We start from the raw sequence: 16,658 nt of genomic DNA, 5'->3' as shown, positions 1-16,658 counted from the left end.
GTGTCCATAATTAAAAGTACATAAGATTAGAAACGAATTATGAAATTATGATGAAAATTATTGTTAACTAGTTTTAGCAACATTTTATCAAATGCAGTATATGAAACACCTTTTATATACTAAACCGATAATTGTTTTGGAAGGGAGGGAATATTATAAATAAAATTTAAATAAATCCGTACAATACGAGCAGGATTGGCCCTAAGCAAGTGCAACCAGATACAAAGTACTTTGAGACCTAATCTTTTGTTCCAAAATACATGTTTGGATTGGTGGAACGATTATAACTTGGAAAGTTACAAATTATCGCAGATTTGATTGTCTTGTTACATATTGTTTTGTTTAATTTTATGTTTTACAAACTGATCTTAAAAATCAAAATAACATACCTTGGAATTGAACTTGCAAAGGGATGGTAAAAGACTAAACACCGAGCCGAAGCAACATATTTGTTTTGATACGAATGCGTATAACATTCAGATTGAAAATTGACAACTAATCGTGTTTAAAGGTCTCCAAATTCCTACATACACCAATTTTTAAGATTAGAATAGAGTCTCCAAAATAGTTAAGACCGGTAGACAAAATATTATAGTTTAGGTTTCATCGTCAAAGCAATTATGAACTTTTAGGAATCATAAATCTTAGAGTGTGTTTGGTTTGCAAAACAATAAGTACTGGACAGAACAGCACTGGACAAATTTTTTATGGCATTGAATAATTTTTTGTTTTATACGATTTTTGAGGGACAAAATGTTATTTTGGTATTTTAGACAACTTGTACGTGGGACAAAAAGTTGTGTTGTGGTTTGATGAGGGACAAAAATATGAGTTTTTGTCCTGTCCCTTGCCTTCAGTTTGTCATGTACCTGAAACAGTTTTACAAATCAAACACTTGACAACTAGAGTTGTTCTGTCATGTCCTTCATTTTTTAGCAAATCAAACGCACCCTTAGGGTTAATATCTTTGCCCCCTATAATATAAGTCATTTTCGGTTTTTCCCGTAATTTTTTTTTTTTGATTTACCCTCTGTAAAAAAAATTTGTTTTGATTTAACCCCCTATTAGGCCAAACAAAAACGAAAATTTCTTGAAAAAAAAAAAACCAGAAATGACCTATATTACAGGGGGTAAAAACCTATTAACCCTAAATCTTAAGGTTAATCTCAAGAAATGTTAACTCATGTCTTAAAATATGTATTCTTAGAGCGCAAGTTAACATGACTTTAATCTTAATTCCATCAACTTTGGGATAAACTAGTATTCTTTTCTTCATAAAAGCTGATTTAATATTTATTTTTGTATCAATTGAAGTGTATTATTGTATTAATTGTAATTTTAACTATTTGATATTATGATTTCAACTTATTAACATTAAAATTTAAAACAGAATTTTATTTACTTAATATAAAAACGGACTTACTTGGACAAAGAAATGCTTGAATTGAACAAACAAACAAACTCTACTCAATTTGCATCTCAAATAATTTCACCAACTTTTATGTCACCTTGTAATTTGTTCCTTTTTCTTATTGGTTAGTGTTTTCTAATTTCTACACATTACCCAACTCAAATAATGACCCCATGATATAAAATTTTGTCCTTTTTGGATAATTCAGTAAGAAACAAACAAATGAATAATTCCAAAGAGGTGCAAGTGGATTTTAATATGTAAATCTTGATAAGAGATTACCTCAATCCAATGAGTGACAGAAAGACTAATGACAGTCTTGTGATAAAGTAAATTGACATGCACAATGTTAGTGCACTGCACCATCTAGTGTAGTGGCAAAACAAGTTGTGTGGCCTAATGGGCTAAGGTTTTTGTGTGTTGATTGGGTAAGACCCACTCCAACAAATTCAAATCTTCATTGCCCACCCCATTCACCGAATGTGTAGTTTGGCGGTATGTATGAGTTGAGATGTTGAAGGAATATTAAGATCAGATAGCTTCTTTTTTCATCTCCAATTATTCTCAAAATTGATCACGTCCAAATTTGCCCATTCAGGCATGGACAAAACATTAGTTTTCTTTTGAATTTAACCATCTAGACGCAGGAAAAACATTGAGGAGGTTAAAAATAGTTCTCTTTAGAATAAGGTTTAGGATTCAATCTCCGCAACTAACAATTTTTCTTTCCATTTAACAAACCAACCACTAACATTTATCTATAAAAAAAAAACTTTAAAAAAATAATCATGTTTTAGTCTAGAAGTACACGCCCAAAGATCACAAAAAAATGTTTTTTTTTTTTTAATCCTCACTTGTCATTTTCTGACATGACAATCCCAAAAATGCTATCCTCCCCTCCACTCACATATTGGCACTATAAAAGTAGTCAATGCTTTTACATTGGTCTTGAGTCAAATTAAAGAAAACCAAATTTATTCATTTTAGCTAGAGAAATGAATGTCTTTCTAGTCCAGATCCTATGTTTCATTCTTTTAACTACTAGTACTACCATTTCATTGTTCATTAAAGCATCTGAAATAAATGTTGAAAGTTATGAAACTGATAGAATAATTGATCTACCAGGACAACCTTCAAACCCATCAATTTCACACTTTTCAGGTTACATCAATGTCAATGAAGAACATGGGAGGGCTCTTTTCTATTGGTTCTTTGAAGCTCAATCTCAACCCTCCAATAAACCTCTCCTTCTTTGGCTCAATGGAGGTCTTTCATCATTTCATTTTTTTTTAAACTAATTTAGCTTCTATTATTAGTAGTAGTAAATGTTAGTGGTTAATTTGCAAGGGAGAGTATGAATTTTTTAGCAACATGGATCGAACCTCGAACCTCTCTCATAATACACTTTCAACTTCTCAATCTTTTTTTTTTTTTGAAGGGAGGGATATTATAAATAAAATTTAAACATATTGTTTTTTTATGTATGGTTGTAGAGATCTAACTATAGTCATATTTATTTTCTGATGCTACATTTCATTTTGTAATGTTGTCTTTGAATTAGGACCTGGATGCTCCTCAATTGGATATGGTGCTGTTGTTGAGATAGGACCTCTTTTAGTCAACCAAAATGGTGAAGGACTAAAATTCAACCCATACTCTTGGAATCAAGGTTTATATTTTCTTTTCATCTTTCGACAATGAAGTATATATTATATGTTTGTTTAATATATATTTCACTATCTAAGTTTGTATACTACTATTGTTGTGCCAATAAATGTTGCAAACATAACAAGAAGAATAATCCTAATTTGCTTTATTGTAATTTTTTCAACCTATGCAGAAGCAAATTTGTTATTTGTGGAGTCCCCTGTTGGAGTTGGTTTTTCTTACACCAATACTTCTTCTGATCTCACTATTTTAGAGGATCATTTTGTGGGTGAGTTTCCATTGTATAAGATAAGATCATCTAATCTAATTGTGTTGATTTTGTTAAAGTCACCATATTTAATTACAAAACACTTGAATCAGCTGAGGATGCCTACAATTTCTTGGTGAATTGGTTACAAAGATTTCCACAGTTTAAATCCAGGGACTTTTTCATAGCAGGAGAAAGCTATGCTGGTTAGTTTTTAATTATAATTAAGTATATACGGTCTCTCTTTGTCGCAAACTTAACACTGATACTTCAGATTGAAGGCGTTACGCAATGTGTAACTGTCTCTATTTTCTCAAATTATTAGAGTTATCATCGTGTCAGTATCAATGTTGTGCATGTGTATGTCTCAATGCTTCATTGTTCCCTACTAGGATATAATAACCACATTTTTATTGCAACTATTTTTCAGGCCACTATATCCCTCAGCTTGCAGAGTTAGTCTTTGACAGAAACAAAGATAGAAACAAATACACCTTAATTAATCTTAAAGGTTTTATTGTAAGTAAATATATCCTCCTTAACACAATAAATGATTTTATTTCCTAAGTGAACTATGTATGTATGTATATATATTTTTTCAGGTAGGGAATCCAGAAACTGAAGATTACTATGACAATAAAGGCCTTCTAGAATATGCATGGAGTCATGCAGTGATATCAGATCAGCAATATGAGAAAGCAAAACAAGTTTGTGATTTCAAACAATCTCAATGGTCTAATGAGTGCAATCAGGTCATGAGTGAAGTTTTCCATGATTACTCAGAAATTGATATATACAACATTTATGCACCATCATGTCATTCAAATAGTACATCCTCAGTGACAGTAACAAATAATGTCCCTGAATCATTTTCCAAGGTAGATAACTATTGTCACAAATCTTTAGATTCTAAATTAAATGATATCACTGTATTAACTAGTATTGAGCATTAAATATTGAAGTTTGTTATCGAAATTTGATGTTAAATTTGCGTGTCAAAATATCATTTATGAAACGGTATATGGTTAAGTGGGAGGGAAAATTTGGCTATTGCAGGTGAAAAATGATTATAGATTGAAGAGGATGAGAATTTTTGGGGGCTATGATCCTTGTTATTCAACATATGCAGAAGAATTTTTCAACAGGATAGATGTTCAATCATCTTTTCATGCAAATAATATAAGAGAAAACAATAACATAGCATGGAAGGTTTGCAAGTAAGCACTACAATTTGATATATATATATATAGATCCCTTAATTAATTGATATTTTTTTTGTATAGAATATTGAATACTAATTTCCATCTATATATGTCTCATTTGTCAGTAATTCCATATTGAGGACTTACAACTTCTCTGTTTTTTCTGTACTCCCCATCTACACCAAACTCATCAAGGGTGGCCTTAAGATATGGATTTACAGGTATCTCTTACTTATACGTACATACACTAAATTAATTAATTAAGATATATACTGACTGTGGGTGTAAAGAATGTTTAATTACTTATCCTAACCATATAGATTGTATGTATATTTTCACTATCTCTGCTAGTGATCAAAATTAAATTGAGTCTCATCTTTATAGAATGCAAAGTGAAAAATGCATTAATTTAAGAAGACTTTATGGTCACATGCATGCTATTAAATTTTAAATTTAATAGAGGTAGTTGCATAGAATTGTTAGTAGCTTTCGGTGCGTACTCATGTGATTCAATTTTTGATTGATGACATTAATGAATATGTATGTATGTTTGTTTGTACCTTATGGAATGAATTAATAGTGGAGATGCAGATGGCAGACTACCTGTGATAGGGACACGATATTGTGTTGAAGCTTTAGGACTGCCTCTAAAGTCTACTTGGAGATCTTGGTACCATAATAATCAGGTCCTCTATTTATCTCTTTTGCCTTTTATTTTTCTAGCTTCAATTATTTTTTATTTTAAATTCTTTAATTAAAATCAAATCGTAGTATTTTTTTATTTTTTATTTTATATTTATGAACAAGTTTTAATCATTAGAATAAAATAGAAGAAAAAACTATATCTTGTATATGTATTATGGGGGGAAAAGAAAATAATTTGCTCTATTTCATTAAAAATATTGAAAAGTTGATAAGTTCAAATAAACAATGCAAACTATATTAAAAATAAGAAATAACATTGTTTGATATAATACATTACAATGAAAAAACACATTCAACACTTGCAGTTGCTACCGGCAAGAGTAAAGTCAACTTCAAAAGTTAATAAACCACAGCAAATGTGTTGCATTTATTTGTTTTCACAAAGATCTTAAAGTCCTTTCAACTTAGCAAATTTTGGGTCAAATTGAACATTTGTAACATAATACTTAAGTTGATGGCGTAGCACCACTTCCAGCACATTTATTAAATCATTTGGATAAAACTCGATCATCCTCAATAATTTGTTTACATCAAAAGCTACAAATGACTTTGTGAGATTCAAACATGAAATATACTATAAAAGAGATAATTTACTCATTTACCGACTTGTTCTTTTGTGTTATATTTATTATTTACAAAAAAAAAAAAAAGGAAAAAGCATGTGGGGCTTTAGCCACACATAGAAAGGATAGGATAAGTTATCGGATTGAGACGTTAGTGTTTGGTAAAATTAACTATTAAACTAGCAGATAAATATGAAATAACATAAAAAATATATATATGTTTTGTTAATAATTAATTTTTTTCAAATAAGATAACAGCTTCAAGTAGCTTGTCAAAAAAAAAACTATTATTATTTTTTTATATGGAAATGCTATAAGCTTAAGCTAGTAAAGAAGCTACAAATGTATATGACAAAAAATTGTTACCAAATAAGTCTACTTTGATTGTATAAACTTATAAACTATGTTGTTATATGCTATGAATGTCTTTTCAAGCCTTAACGGATTTGAATGGAATGCAGGTTGGAGGAAGGATAGTGGAGTATGAAGGATTGACATATGTGACAGTGAGAGGAGCTGGTCACTTAGTGCCTCTCAACAAACCAACTGAGGCTCTCTCTCTTATTCATTCTTTCCTAACTGGAGATCATCTCCCTACTACTACTAATACACCTCCATGATCATCAATTCTATAAGCTAAAGAAACAACAGATGCAACTGCTCACCACTTTTGTCCACTTCAACCGTAGAATGAGAAACAGATATATGCAAACGCTTGTGTATGGTTCTTCCTCAACCAGTCAACCTAGACTTCTTATGCCTTAGTCACTCTTCAAATCTGAGAGAAGAGATACAATGAGACTATAACATATATATATATATAATGTGATGGTCAATTAAAAGTTCTCATTATTTCAAAATGAATATCTTGACATCCACTCATATTCATCCTAGTTAACGTCAACTTTTAACCAACCAACTCGATGATCAATTTAAGACTCAAGACAATTTCTTGAGGGGTTTCAAGTTGATAATAGGTTTGATGTATATATAAAGTTTAAGTTTGTAGGAAAATAAATGTGTGATAATAACAAGTTATTGAAGACGGAAGGAAGAAACAAACATGTAAAGATAAAAATGGCAGAAACCCCAAACACTTTAGTTTCCCTACATATTAATAATAGAGAAATGATATTTGAACAACCAATTTTTGACAACTTTTGTGATAACTTTCTCTTTCATACTCACATTATATTTTTACTTTCTCTCTCTACTGCTTTGGTTTTTGTGTCAATCACTCATTTTCTTTGTAAAATTTTAGTTGTTGCAAAGGTTGTCATATAAAATGATGTTCAAATAACACAACTCTATTAATATGTGTTAAAAAAAAGAAAAAGAGATGATATAATTATTACAAAGCTAGTTACATATACTCCCTCCGTTTCTTTTTAAGTATTATTTTAAAAAATTAACACCAAAATAGCAATGTATATTTTTGTACATTTTCTTCCTATTATACCCTTATTTCAATCTACCAATAAATTTTTAGTTTTTGCACACACTTTATCTTTCCACTAAATTTAATATGTTATCTTTCTCTCGTAACAAACAATTGTTAGTTATTTCTCTCATAACAAATAATTGTCAATTTTTTTAATATTGTACACATCTTTTTAATTATTTTAAGTCAATATAAAAAATATATTGATAAAACTTCTTCTTCTTCTTCATTGTCATCTTGTTCTTGTATCTTGTCAAATGAGTCTTCAACTATTGCTTCCTCTTCACGTCTCATCAGCAATTTCAACGAGTCTTCCACTTTTTCTTCTTTTTGAACATTCACGGAGTCTTTTATTTTTCTTCTCTCAAATCTGTTCTTTTACTTTGCACTTTAATTTTTTTAAAATTGCTACTAATCTTTTTTTTTATAGAATTTTAACTCTTCTTGCAACCATGATTTGTAATAAAGTTTTGTTTAAATTTGAAGATAATAAGAAACAAACTTTGTTTAAAAATAAACAAACTTTTGTTTTTCAAATAGATAGCATTAATTAGTTTTATTGAAAAAGATAAGAGTAATTGACAAATGGTATAATTGACACATCATATCTTTAAAACACCAAAAAGACAGTTAAATAGGAACGAAAAAATCACCTTAAAAAAACATTTAAAAAGGAATGGAGGGAGTATCTTTCAATCAAAAATCATTATATGTTTATTCTTCTACCTGAGCGGATGTTTTATCTACTAGGCAATATTTTTTTATTTTTTTTTAGTGAATCTATTAGGCAAATTTATAGAACGGAAATGAACTCCTTTGTATAAAATATAGTTCTTTTATTCGTAGAAAATGAACAAAACTAATTCTAATGATGCATGAATGACATGTGTCTTCTAGCTAACTTAGATTGTTTTTACTTTTTTTGCAAGTTTCTTCTAGATTTTTATTTTTGAATTAGACGACTCCAGAGGCGGTTTCACCGCCCGGCGACCTCGGGCGGTCGCCCGGGCTCAATCAATAATTAGTGGTGGATATTCGTTGGGATCCATGGTACTCCCAAAGTTTCTATATATATTATATCCGGCATGTTATTTACATTATTTTTCAATTAGCGCGGTGGAAAAGCAGTTACTTTTTCTCCCAGACGTCGCGTGTTCGACTCTTCTATCTTCTCCCTTTTTTATATTTCTGTTATATATTTACTTTTTTGTCAAAAAAGGTCACAGAGGGATTCAAACACACACACACCCCTTGCGCCATATTCATGTGAATTATAGCACTACAACATTTTTGATAAATCTTCAAACAGCTTAATATATATTTCATAGAATTTTGGCACCCACAAGAAAATAACTCAAGATCCGCCACTGTCGATAAATCCTTCAAACAACTTAATATGACGATCCTTTTTTATTTTGATTTATGACTATTTATATATATATATATATATATATATATATATATATATATATATTTTGAAGGAAAGAATTTATATATATTATGTCACATGTGAATTTGCAATAAATTTTTGGGTTAATAGTGCTTTACCCCCTATAATATAGGTCATTTTCGGTTTTCCCTCCTGTAAAATATTTTTTTTGAATTTCATCCTTGTTATTTGAAGATTTTTTGGTTTTGGACCTTCATGGAAAATTTCACCCCCTGTAATTTTAGCAAATTTAGGTTTACCCCCCCTTGTAATTTGAGCAAATTTCAGTTTACCCCCCCTGTTAATTTGAGAAATTTCGGTTTACCCCTTTGCTTATCTTCAATTTCGTACAGTCAAAATTCATGAAGGTCCAAAACCAAAAATCTTCAAATTATAAGGGGTAAAACCGAAAATGATATATATTATAAGGGCTAAAACACTATTAACCTTAAAATCTTCGCCCAAACTCTATATAATTCCTGGCTCCGCCACTCGACGACTCCTCACATGTAACTTCCCTTGTTAAACTTCTTTTGCACGCTCATGATTTGATGAGGTCGTTGCTTGAAAATTGAATTAATTGGATCATCAAATGCTACCAAATTCATTTTCTTCTCGATTAAAGTTTTGATGTCTTTTCTGTACCAAAAAAAAAAAAACTTTTGATGTCTTCAAAGATATCTTCGGAGTGCTTAGCCTCTATTGGACTATAGCTTGTTTTGAATGTGATCTTTTGAAGAACTACTACGTTGCTCTTTGTGGTCAAATGACTCGAAACGTTTTTTTAGGTTTGGTATGTATCAAACTAATATCAATTAATTATCCAATTAAAAAATAAAGTGTATCATTACTTAATTTAATCATTAATCAATTAAGATTGTTATTTGATAAATAGTTAATTAATATAATTAACTAAACACATATGCCTACATATTAATATTGAAATATAATCAAATAAAATATTCCAACACAATACACTTTAGTTTCCAGATTTTGACTTCAATCACATATTCACATAAACCCCAAACTAATGTTAGACCTTGCGATTTGATCATTTCCCTGAAGCAATTTTTCCAGGTTTTAGGTCAAATTAGAGGTTTGGTATCTCCTTGGAGCTGCCTTCAGACCTATACAAGTTTGAAAATGTAACAGCCAACAATAATAGAGCCCGTTCCAAATTATGTAGGGAAGTATCTTCTCCACTATTCAGTACAAGTTTTCTTTCTCTCCAAGGCCTTCAACAATGGCATCTCAACTCCCATCATTGGCCCTCAAGTCTCAACAGTGATATACCTATATTACTGAACAAAAATATACATATATTGCTAGATTTTGTTCAGTAATATATATATCTAACAAAGAAAAAAAATAATCTTTATTCATTAAAGTCATGTGTGCATCACTTGATTAATGTTCTTGAAGCTTTATAGAAAGATAGTTCCCGTCGTTAAAATCTGCATTTGAACACAATTACATAAAATGTCAAAAACTCTACCCAATCATTTTGAATACAAGTCAAAATGATCAGAGAAAATAATGATGTGTTAAATTATGACCTACGTAATAATAATATTTAGTTTGATCATAGTGAATGGTGATCATCTTCATTTTCATTGTTTTCATCAAGATGAGAATAAAGTTTGTAGTGTATTAGTCCAGGATTAGAAAAAAGGTTGCACACAATTCTTTTTATATTCAAGCTTTGAGCGATCAACAATTTGTGAACCTAGAATAGTGGCCAAGTTAAACACTTTTGACTTGTAAATTTTTAACTATATAACTTTTGTAATTATTTTGTAAAAAAAAAAAATAAAAATCGAGAACGTTCATACATCTTAAAATTAATTTAGTTCTCAAATATGTTTTATGTTGATCAATTTCGTTTATAAAATCATTAATAAATTTAACACTCGAGAACGTTTTTATAATTTTGATACATTTATTAACTATAATAAAATATTTCACACGATTAAAAATCAAAATGACTTTTTATCCTATAGGTCGTGCCAAACCCTCTCTAGATCATAATCAAGAGGCACCAAACACTTTCTAGATCAACAGGCCGGCGCCAAACCCTCTCCATTAAAACAAGCTGACTTTAGTTTTTAAAGCCAACTTATACGAACATACCAATACACGTGTAAATTAATCAAACTTTCCTATGACTTGGTTACCTTCTTAAGTCACGTTGCATTGCATTGTGTAACTTCATGAACTAATATTATCAAATGAGTCTGAAATGTGAAATATGTTGGATACAAGAGTAATAAAATAATACTATCCAGTTTTAAATATAAGTATATCTCAAAAAAAAAAAAGTTTTAAATATAAGTAAAAAAAAAGTCAAATAAAATTGATGTATCTAATTAAAAAATTTAACAAGCTACATCTACTTTGTTTGCTTTTTTTTTTTTTTTTTTGCTTATATTTGATATCATGCAACTAAAATAAAAAATAAAAAAAGAGAAGAGTAGAAAGTTTTTCACTGAATTATAAGACCTCTCCTTGGATATAGAAGAAGAGAATAATTAACTCTCTTGAAAGTAGAAAGCACTAAAAGAAACTTGACGAGGAAACTATTTCCACTCTTTAAGTTTTTTCTCTCACTCAACAAATACAAGCGATGCAGAAAATGGAAGCTCACCAATTTTCTCACTCTATATTTCATGTATATTTTTTGGCTTGTTTTAGCATGGGCAAATCGATCAATTTCCCCATCTTAGACTAATTTTGTCTTACCAGTTATCAACTTTACTCCCTGTTTTTTTATTCCAACTTATACCCCTAATTCTAAATCATAATTTCACTCCAATTATTTTGCTTATTTCTTTATGGGAGATGCATCTTATTTTTCTTACACTATTGTTTAAAAATATAATATCTATTCTCAGCACCATTCTCAATAATTGTTTTAACATGAAAACATTCGCTTCCAAATTGAAATTTAAAATCATTCCGAAAAATAAAAATTCAAAACGTACTCTTTTTATATTAAAATAATATTAATTGTTCAGAAAAAATAAAATAAAATTACTTTTTTTTAGTAAAAAAACACGTTTTTTGAAAATAAGCAATATCACTTATTAAAGTCATCATTATTAAAACTAAATTTCCCATTTTTTGAAAAAATAATTCCAGAAGTTCATGGAAAATTCAACCAATTACAAAAATAAATTAAACACATTTACGTATTTAAATATATATATATATATATATATATATATATATATATATATATATATATATAATAAATTGAGTGGAACAAATGGTTTGAGTTAAATATTAAATGAATTAGAGATATTAAACATAAACTCAAACAAATAGTTCCCATTTTTTGAAAAAATAATTCCAGAAGTTCATGGAGAATTCAACCAATTACAAAAAGAAATTAAACACATTTACATGATTTATATATATATATATATATATATATATATATATATAGGGAGTTTCTACGGTACACACTTAAATTAAGGTGTACCGGTACACCTATTTCATAATTCAATAAGTTAACAATCATTTTTATGTAATAAAGAGATGTCTATCGACTTTTATATTTTAAAAAATATCATTTCATCATTTATAAGAATCATACTAATTTTTTTAACATTTTATCCAAAAAAAATAATCAATATTCAATAATATGAATATTAAAAATTAAAAAAAATTGAATTTTGATTTGCCAACACTTTTGAAAAATAAAATATAATTATTATAATTGTAACTAATAAAAAATATATTTTTTCTAAGAAAAAAATATTCATTAAACTATTCATTTAATATATGGGTGTACCGGTACACTCAATTTTTTTAAGTGTACCGTAGAAATTGCCATATATATATATATATATATATATATATATATATATATATATATATATATATATATAATAATAATAATAATAATAAATTGAGTGGAACATTGATAGTTCATCAACTGGTTTGAGTTAAATATTAAATGAATTAGAGATATTAAACATAAACCGAAACAAATGAGTAAACATTGATCTAATAACTAACTATTAACATTTGTTGATTTTTTTTTTAAATTATAAAGAAAAATGAAATATTTATTTTGATAAAAAAAAAACCAACTTTGTAACGAAAACTAAGATCCCGTTTGTTATAGCTTTTTTCAGGAAAAAATCACTTTTTTAAAAAAATTTATCACTTTTAAGAGTTTTGCATCCGTTTGTTACAATTTTTAAAAAAAATTAGAATCTAAAAAAAATCTAAAAACAACATCAAATGAGAAGTTGTTAAGGGCATCTTCTCAAAAAATAGATTTTTTAGAGGAGAGAGAAAATATATTTAAAAAGATTGAACTAATTTTGTAACAAAAAAATCCCTTTTATATAGGTGTATCCAAACAAATTAAATTATTTGTTTAGAAAAAGTGATTTTTCTTATGGTAAGCAAACGCAAAATAGATTCTGATTTTTCACAAAATCTCTAAATTATTTTATGTGAAAATCACTTTTATTTTAATCCACTACAAACGGGTCCAAAAACGACACAATTTTCTACATGTTCCAAATCTATAAATCTATCAAAACTAGATGATTTGTACAATTTTAAAAAATAGTACATTATAATTTTTAATATTAATATCCATCCAAGTTATTGGTAAACATTTAAGAGCAATTCTATCCATTAGTATTGTATTTATTGATATTAAATCTATGGTCATTGTTAAATTGATCTAACATGAGGAAATATGTCAATTTCCCCATATTAAACGCTGCCCTATTTTTCTCTCTAGATTTGTTGTGTTACTTTGATCCTTCCTTATGCCCAAATCGTATAAGGAAACTTGCTATTTAATGGAGTGAAATTCCTACTATTGGCGTGCTTGTACCTTTGGCAGGCAAGGTCATTAAATGCATGATGCAACACATGCATTTTATAAAATAAAATAAAAAATTTTGCTGCCAAACCTAGAAAAATCAACAAACGTTGTTTTATTATTCATCATGTGTTCACAATATATGTAGAATGATGTTTAGTTGGCACTTGGCACCCTATCCATCCACACATCAAGTCAAGTCAACCTTAAATTTCAACCTCTCTTAATATTTTGTTTGTTGGAGGGTGTGAATGTGGGCCTCGCATGAGATGTAGAATTGGTGAAAGCAGTATCAACAAATATTATGTGCGTATGTGTGTGTATGTATATATGATTATTAATTTACACACATCTAAAATTATGAATGCGTAAGTTAGCAAGATATATTCACTTGATTTTGACTATAAACTCAAGTTTACTATTTTGAACTAATAGTAACTAAATGTTACTCCTCCATCTCAAATTAAGTGAGTCATTTGTTTATTTCATATATATTAAGAAAAATTTATAAGTGAAAGAGGGATATAAATAGTTTTAAGTGCTCTTGTCAAGTAGTAGTGCATTCACCATTATCATAAATTGAAAGTGGAATATATTGAATTGAGAATGATGAAAGTAGTATAAATGAGTGTTATAATTAGAAAAAAGTAATGGCTAAAATATGGTTTTAGTCCCTGCAAATATGTCTCGTTTTGGTTTTAGTCCCTGGTAAAAAAAAAATTGTTTTTGGTCCCTGCAAAATTTTTTGTTTTTGAAAATAGTCCCTGACCCCACTTTTGTGATGATTTGCATACGTGGCACATTATAACTGAACCAATTTTGTAGTTTTTGGTCCCTGCAAAATATTTTGTTTTTAAAAAAGGTCCGTGCAAAATTTTTTGTTTTTGAAAATAGTCCCTTCAGGGACCAAAAACAAAAAACTTTGCAGGGACCAAAAACAATTTTTTTTTTACCAGGGACTAAAACCAAAATGAGGCATATTTGCAGGGACTAAAACCATATTTTAGCCAAAAATAATTAATATTGCATTGATAAGTGAAATGAGACAATTATAATTTGGAACCATATTTTTTCTCAAAAGGATCGCTTATTATAAGATAGAGGAGTACTTTGTTAGAATACACTTACTAATTTTTATGAAATAGTATTTTAGCAGCATGCGCAATTAGGATGTATTTAACGGTTACCAAAAAAAATTAGGATGTATTTAACAAGCTTTTGGTTATCAATTGCTAACACACTCCTAAAAATTGAGTAGGTGTATTCTAACAAATATGAAATATTTATTGGAACCGCTACCTCACACCCACCTATTTTTTAGCAACATGTACCATTGTACCTTAACGTGTACATTTAACCACTTTTTAATTGTAAGTTGCTAAAGTACTTATTTATTTAAAAATTAAATGTCTTTTTTTAAAGGTAAAAAATAAATGGATGTACGTTATCAAATTCCATATATATATATATATATATATATATATATATGCATCACCAGGCACAAATGAAATCTATCCAAAAACATGTTGATTCACATTTCCTCCATTGCTTTTTTGCTGACTTCCCTCCTTATCCCAATATCATACTCTTCTAACATCAATATAACTGATGTTGATCTTTTGGAGTTCCCTCTAAATTTAGAATATTTAGAGGCAGAGTTCTTCTTGTTTGGTGCTACGGGTCATGGATTGGATGTTGTTGCACCAGAATTAGCCCAAGGAGGACCACCTCCCATAGGAGCCAAAATGGCCCTTTTGGACACCTTCACTAGAGATGTTATCTTCCAATTTGCTTTGCAGGAAGTTGGACATATAAGGTTACACTAGAAAAGTTTAAATTGGTTAGAAGATTTTATTATCACATGTTATTTTTATTAATGATGTAGAATTATATTTATTGGTGCGACATTGTTAACGTTTTTTTATATAGGAATGTGACATTGTTAATTTGGACTATAATAAAATCTTTTACAACTTTATATTTTGATTTGTAAAGTAGAGTTTTATTAATATTCCTGATTTTGCATGCAGGGCCATAAAGAGTACTGTAAAAGGGTTTCCTAGGCCATTGTTAAATATAAGCAAGGAATCATTTGCACAAGTGATGAATAATGCCTTTGAGAAACCTTTGTACCCAACTTTCGACCCTTATGCCAATTCCATCAATTATTTGCTTGCGTCCTACATTATTCCTTATGTTGGCCTCACTGGATATGTTGGAGCTATTCCTGAATTGCAAGAATCTACGTCCAAGAAGGTATATTAGCCTAACTTATCTAACTTTATCAAATCCTTTATAATCTTGAAGGAGTTTTTATTTGATATATACCACGAAAGTGAAAATGTCTCATTATTTTTTGAAATGCTTGCAATTTGATGCTATACATTTCTGTTTAGTTCGATGTGCAAAAGTGAGATAAATTTTGCATCATACACAAGTTAATTTTCATCATTGGATCAAATGCGATATGATGAAAATTTCTACACCTTAGAAATAAGTTAGAGATGAATTTCACAACTTATGTGAACTTAAAGTTGGCAAATTCTTATGATATGCAGCTTGTTGCAAGCCTTTTGGCAGTAGAGTCAGGACAAGATGCAGTTATTCGAACGTTGCTATATGAACGTCGAAAATTAAAGGTGTTACCATACCCAATAACTGTTGAAGAGTTTACAAATCGCATATCAATGCTTAGAAATAAGTTAGGAAACAAAGGCGTAAAAGATGAGGGTCTAGAGGTCCCTATATCACAAGGTGCTGAAGGTAAAGTTTCAGGAAATGTACTTGCTGGTGACAAAAATTCACTTTCATATTCAAGGACTCCAGAAGAAATATTGAGGATAGTGTATGGTCGATATGAAATTGTTCCTGGTGGCTTCTTTCCTAAGGGAGCAGATGGTCGTATAGCTAAGTGTCTAGTAGCTACTTCTATAGGTTAAGAGTTAAGACTAAAATAAACAATGTCTTAGAGGTAACTATAAATAAACTATGTTAAGTTATAATAAAAAACAATGTATAAGAGGTGTCGGAATAAAGGAGTATAAATCTCATATGAGATTGTTGTATAACGATATTCCAAGTTGAGTTATAATAATTTACTTTTTCTTTTGACAAAAGTTATAATAATCTCTATGTTATTGTTTTGA

General features: G+C 29.1%; 2 protein-coding genes across 5 annotated transcripts; both read left to right on the top strand.

Annotated features, from left to right (window-relative positions):
* The first annotated feature begins 2,346 nt into the window (after positions 1-2,346).
* Positions 2,347-6,939, top strand: LOC25494125 (serine carboxypeptidase-like 33). 4 transcript variants are annotated; one of them, XR_003011366.2, is made up of 10 exons: positions 2,347-2,677; positions 2,973-3,080; positions 3,252-3,347; positions 3,440-3,532; positions 3,757-3,845; positions 3,929-4,204; positions 4,383-4,543; positions 4,724-4,749; positions 5,109-5,214; positions 6,258-6,393. XR_003011366.2 is itself a non-coding variant. In XM_024781833.2 (10 exons), the coding sequence occupies exons 1-10, from the start codon at positions 2,407-2,409 to the stop codon at positions 6,414-6,416; spliced, it is 1,374 nt and encodes a 457-aa protein (XP_024637601.1). In that variant the 5' UTR covers positions 2,348-2,406; the 3' UTR covers positions 6,417-6,939. The 4 variants fall into 4 exon arrangements, 2 of the variants coding, with proteins under 2 accessions (XP_024637601.1, XP_013458324.1); XR_003011365.2 differs by having other exon boundaries at positions 2,348-2,677; positions 4,654-4,749; positions 5,120-5,214; XM_024781833.2 differs by having other exon boundaries at positions 2,348-2,677; positions 5,120-5,214; positions 6,258-6,939.
* Positions 6,940-15,022: 8,083 nt separating this feature from the next.
* LOC25494124 (desiccation-related protein PCC13-62) lies at positions 15,023-16,628 on the top strand. The gene is made up of 3 exons (XM_013602869.3): positions 15,023-15,328; positions 15,543-15,768; positions 16,071-16,628. Exons 1-3 carry the CDS (start codon positions 15,036-15,038, stop codon positions 16,449-16,451), a joined length of 900 nt encoding a protein of 299 aa, XP_013458323.1. The 5' UTR covers positions 15,023-15,035; the 3' UTR covers positions 16,452-16,628.
* Positions 16,629-16,658: the final 30 nt, after the last annotated feature.

The sequence above is a fragment of the Medicago truncatula genome, chromosome 4, assembly GCF_003473485.1.
Source record: "Medicago truncatula cultivar Jemalong A17 chromosome 4, MtrunA17r5.0-ANR, whole genome shotgun sequence".
Taxonomy (NCBI): Eukaryota; Viridiplantae; Streptophyta; class Magnoliopsida; order Fabales; family Fabaceae; genus Medicago; species Medicago truncatula.
Note: the sequence above shows the minus strand (reverse complement) of the source record. Positions and strands in the feature narration are given on the sequence as shown.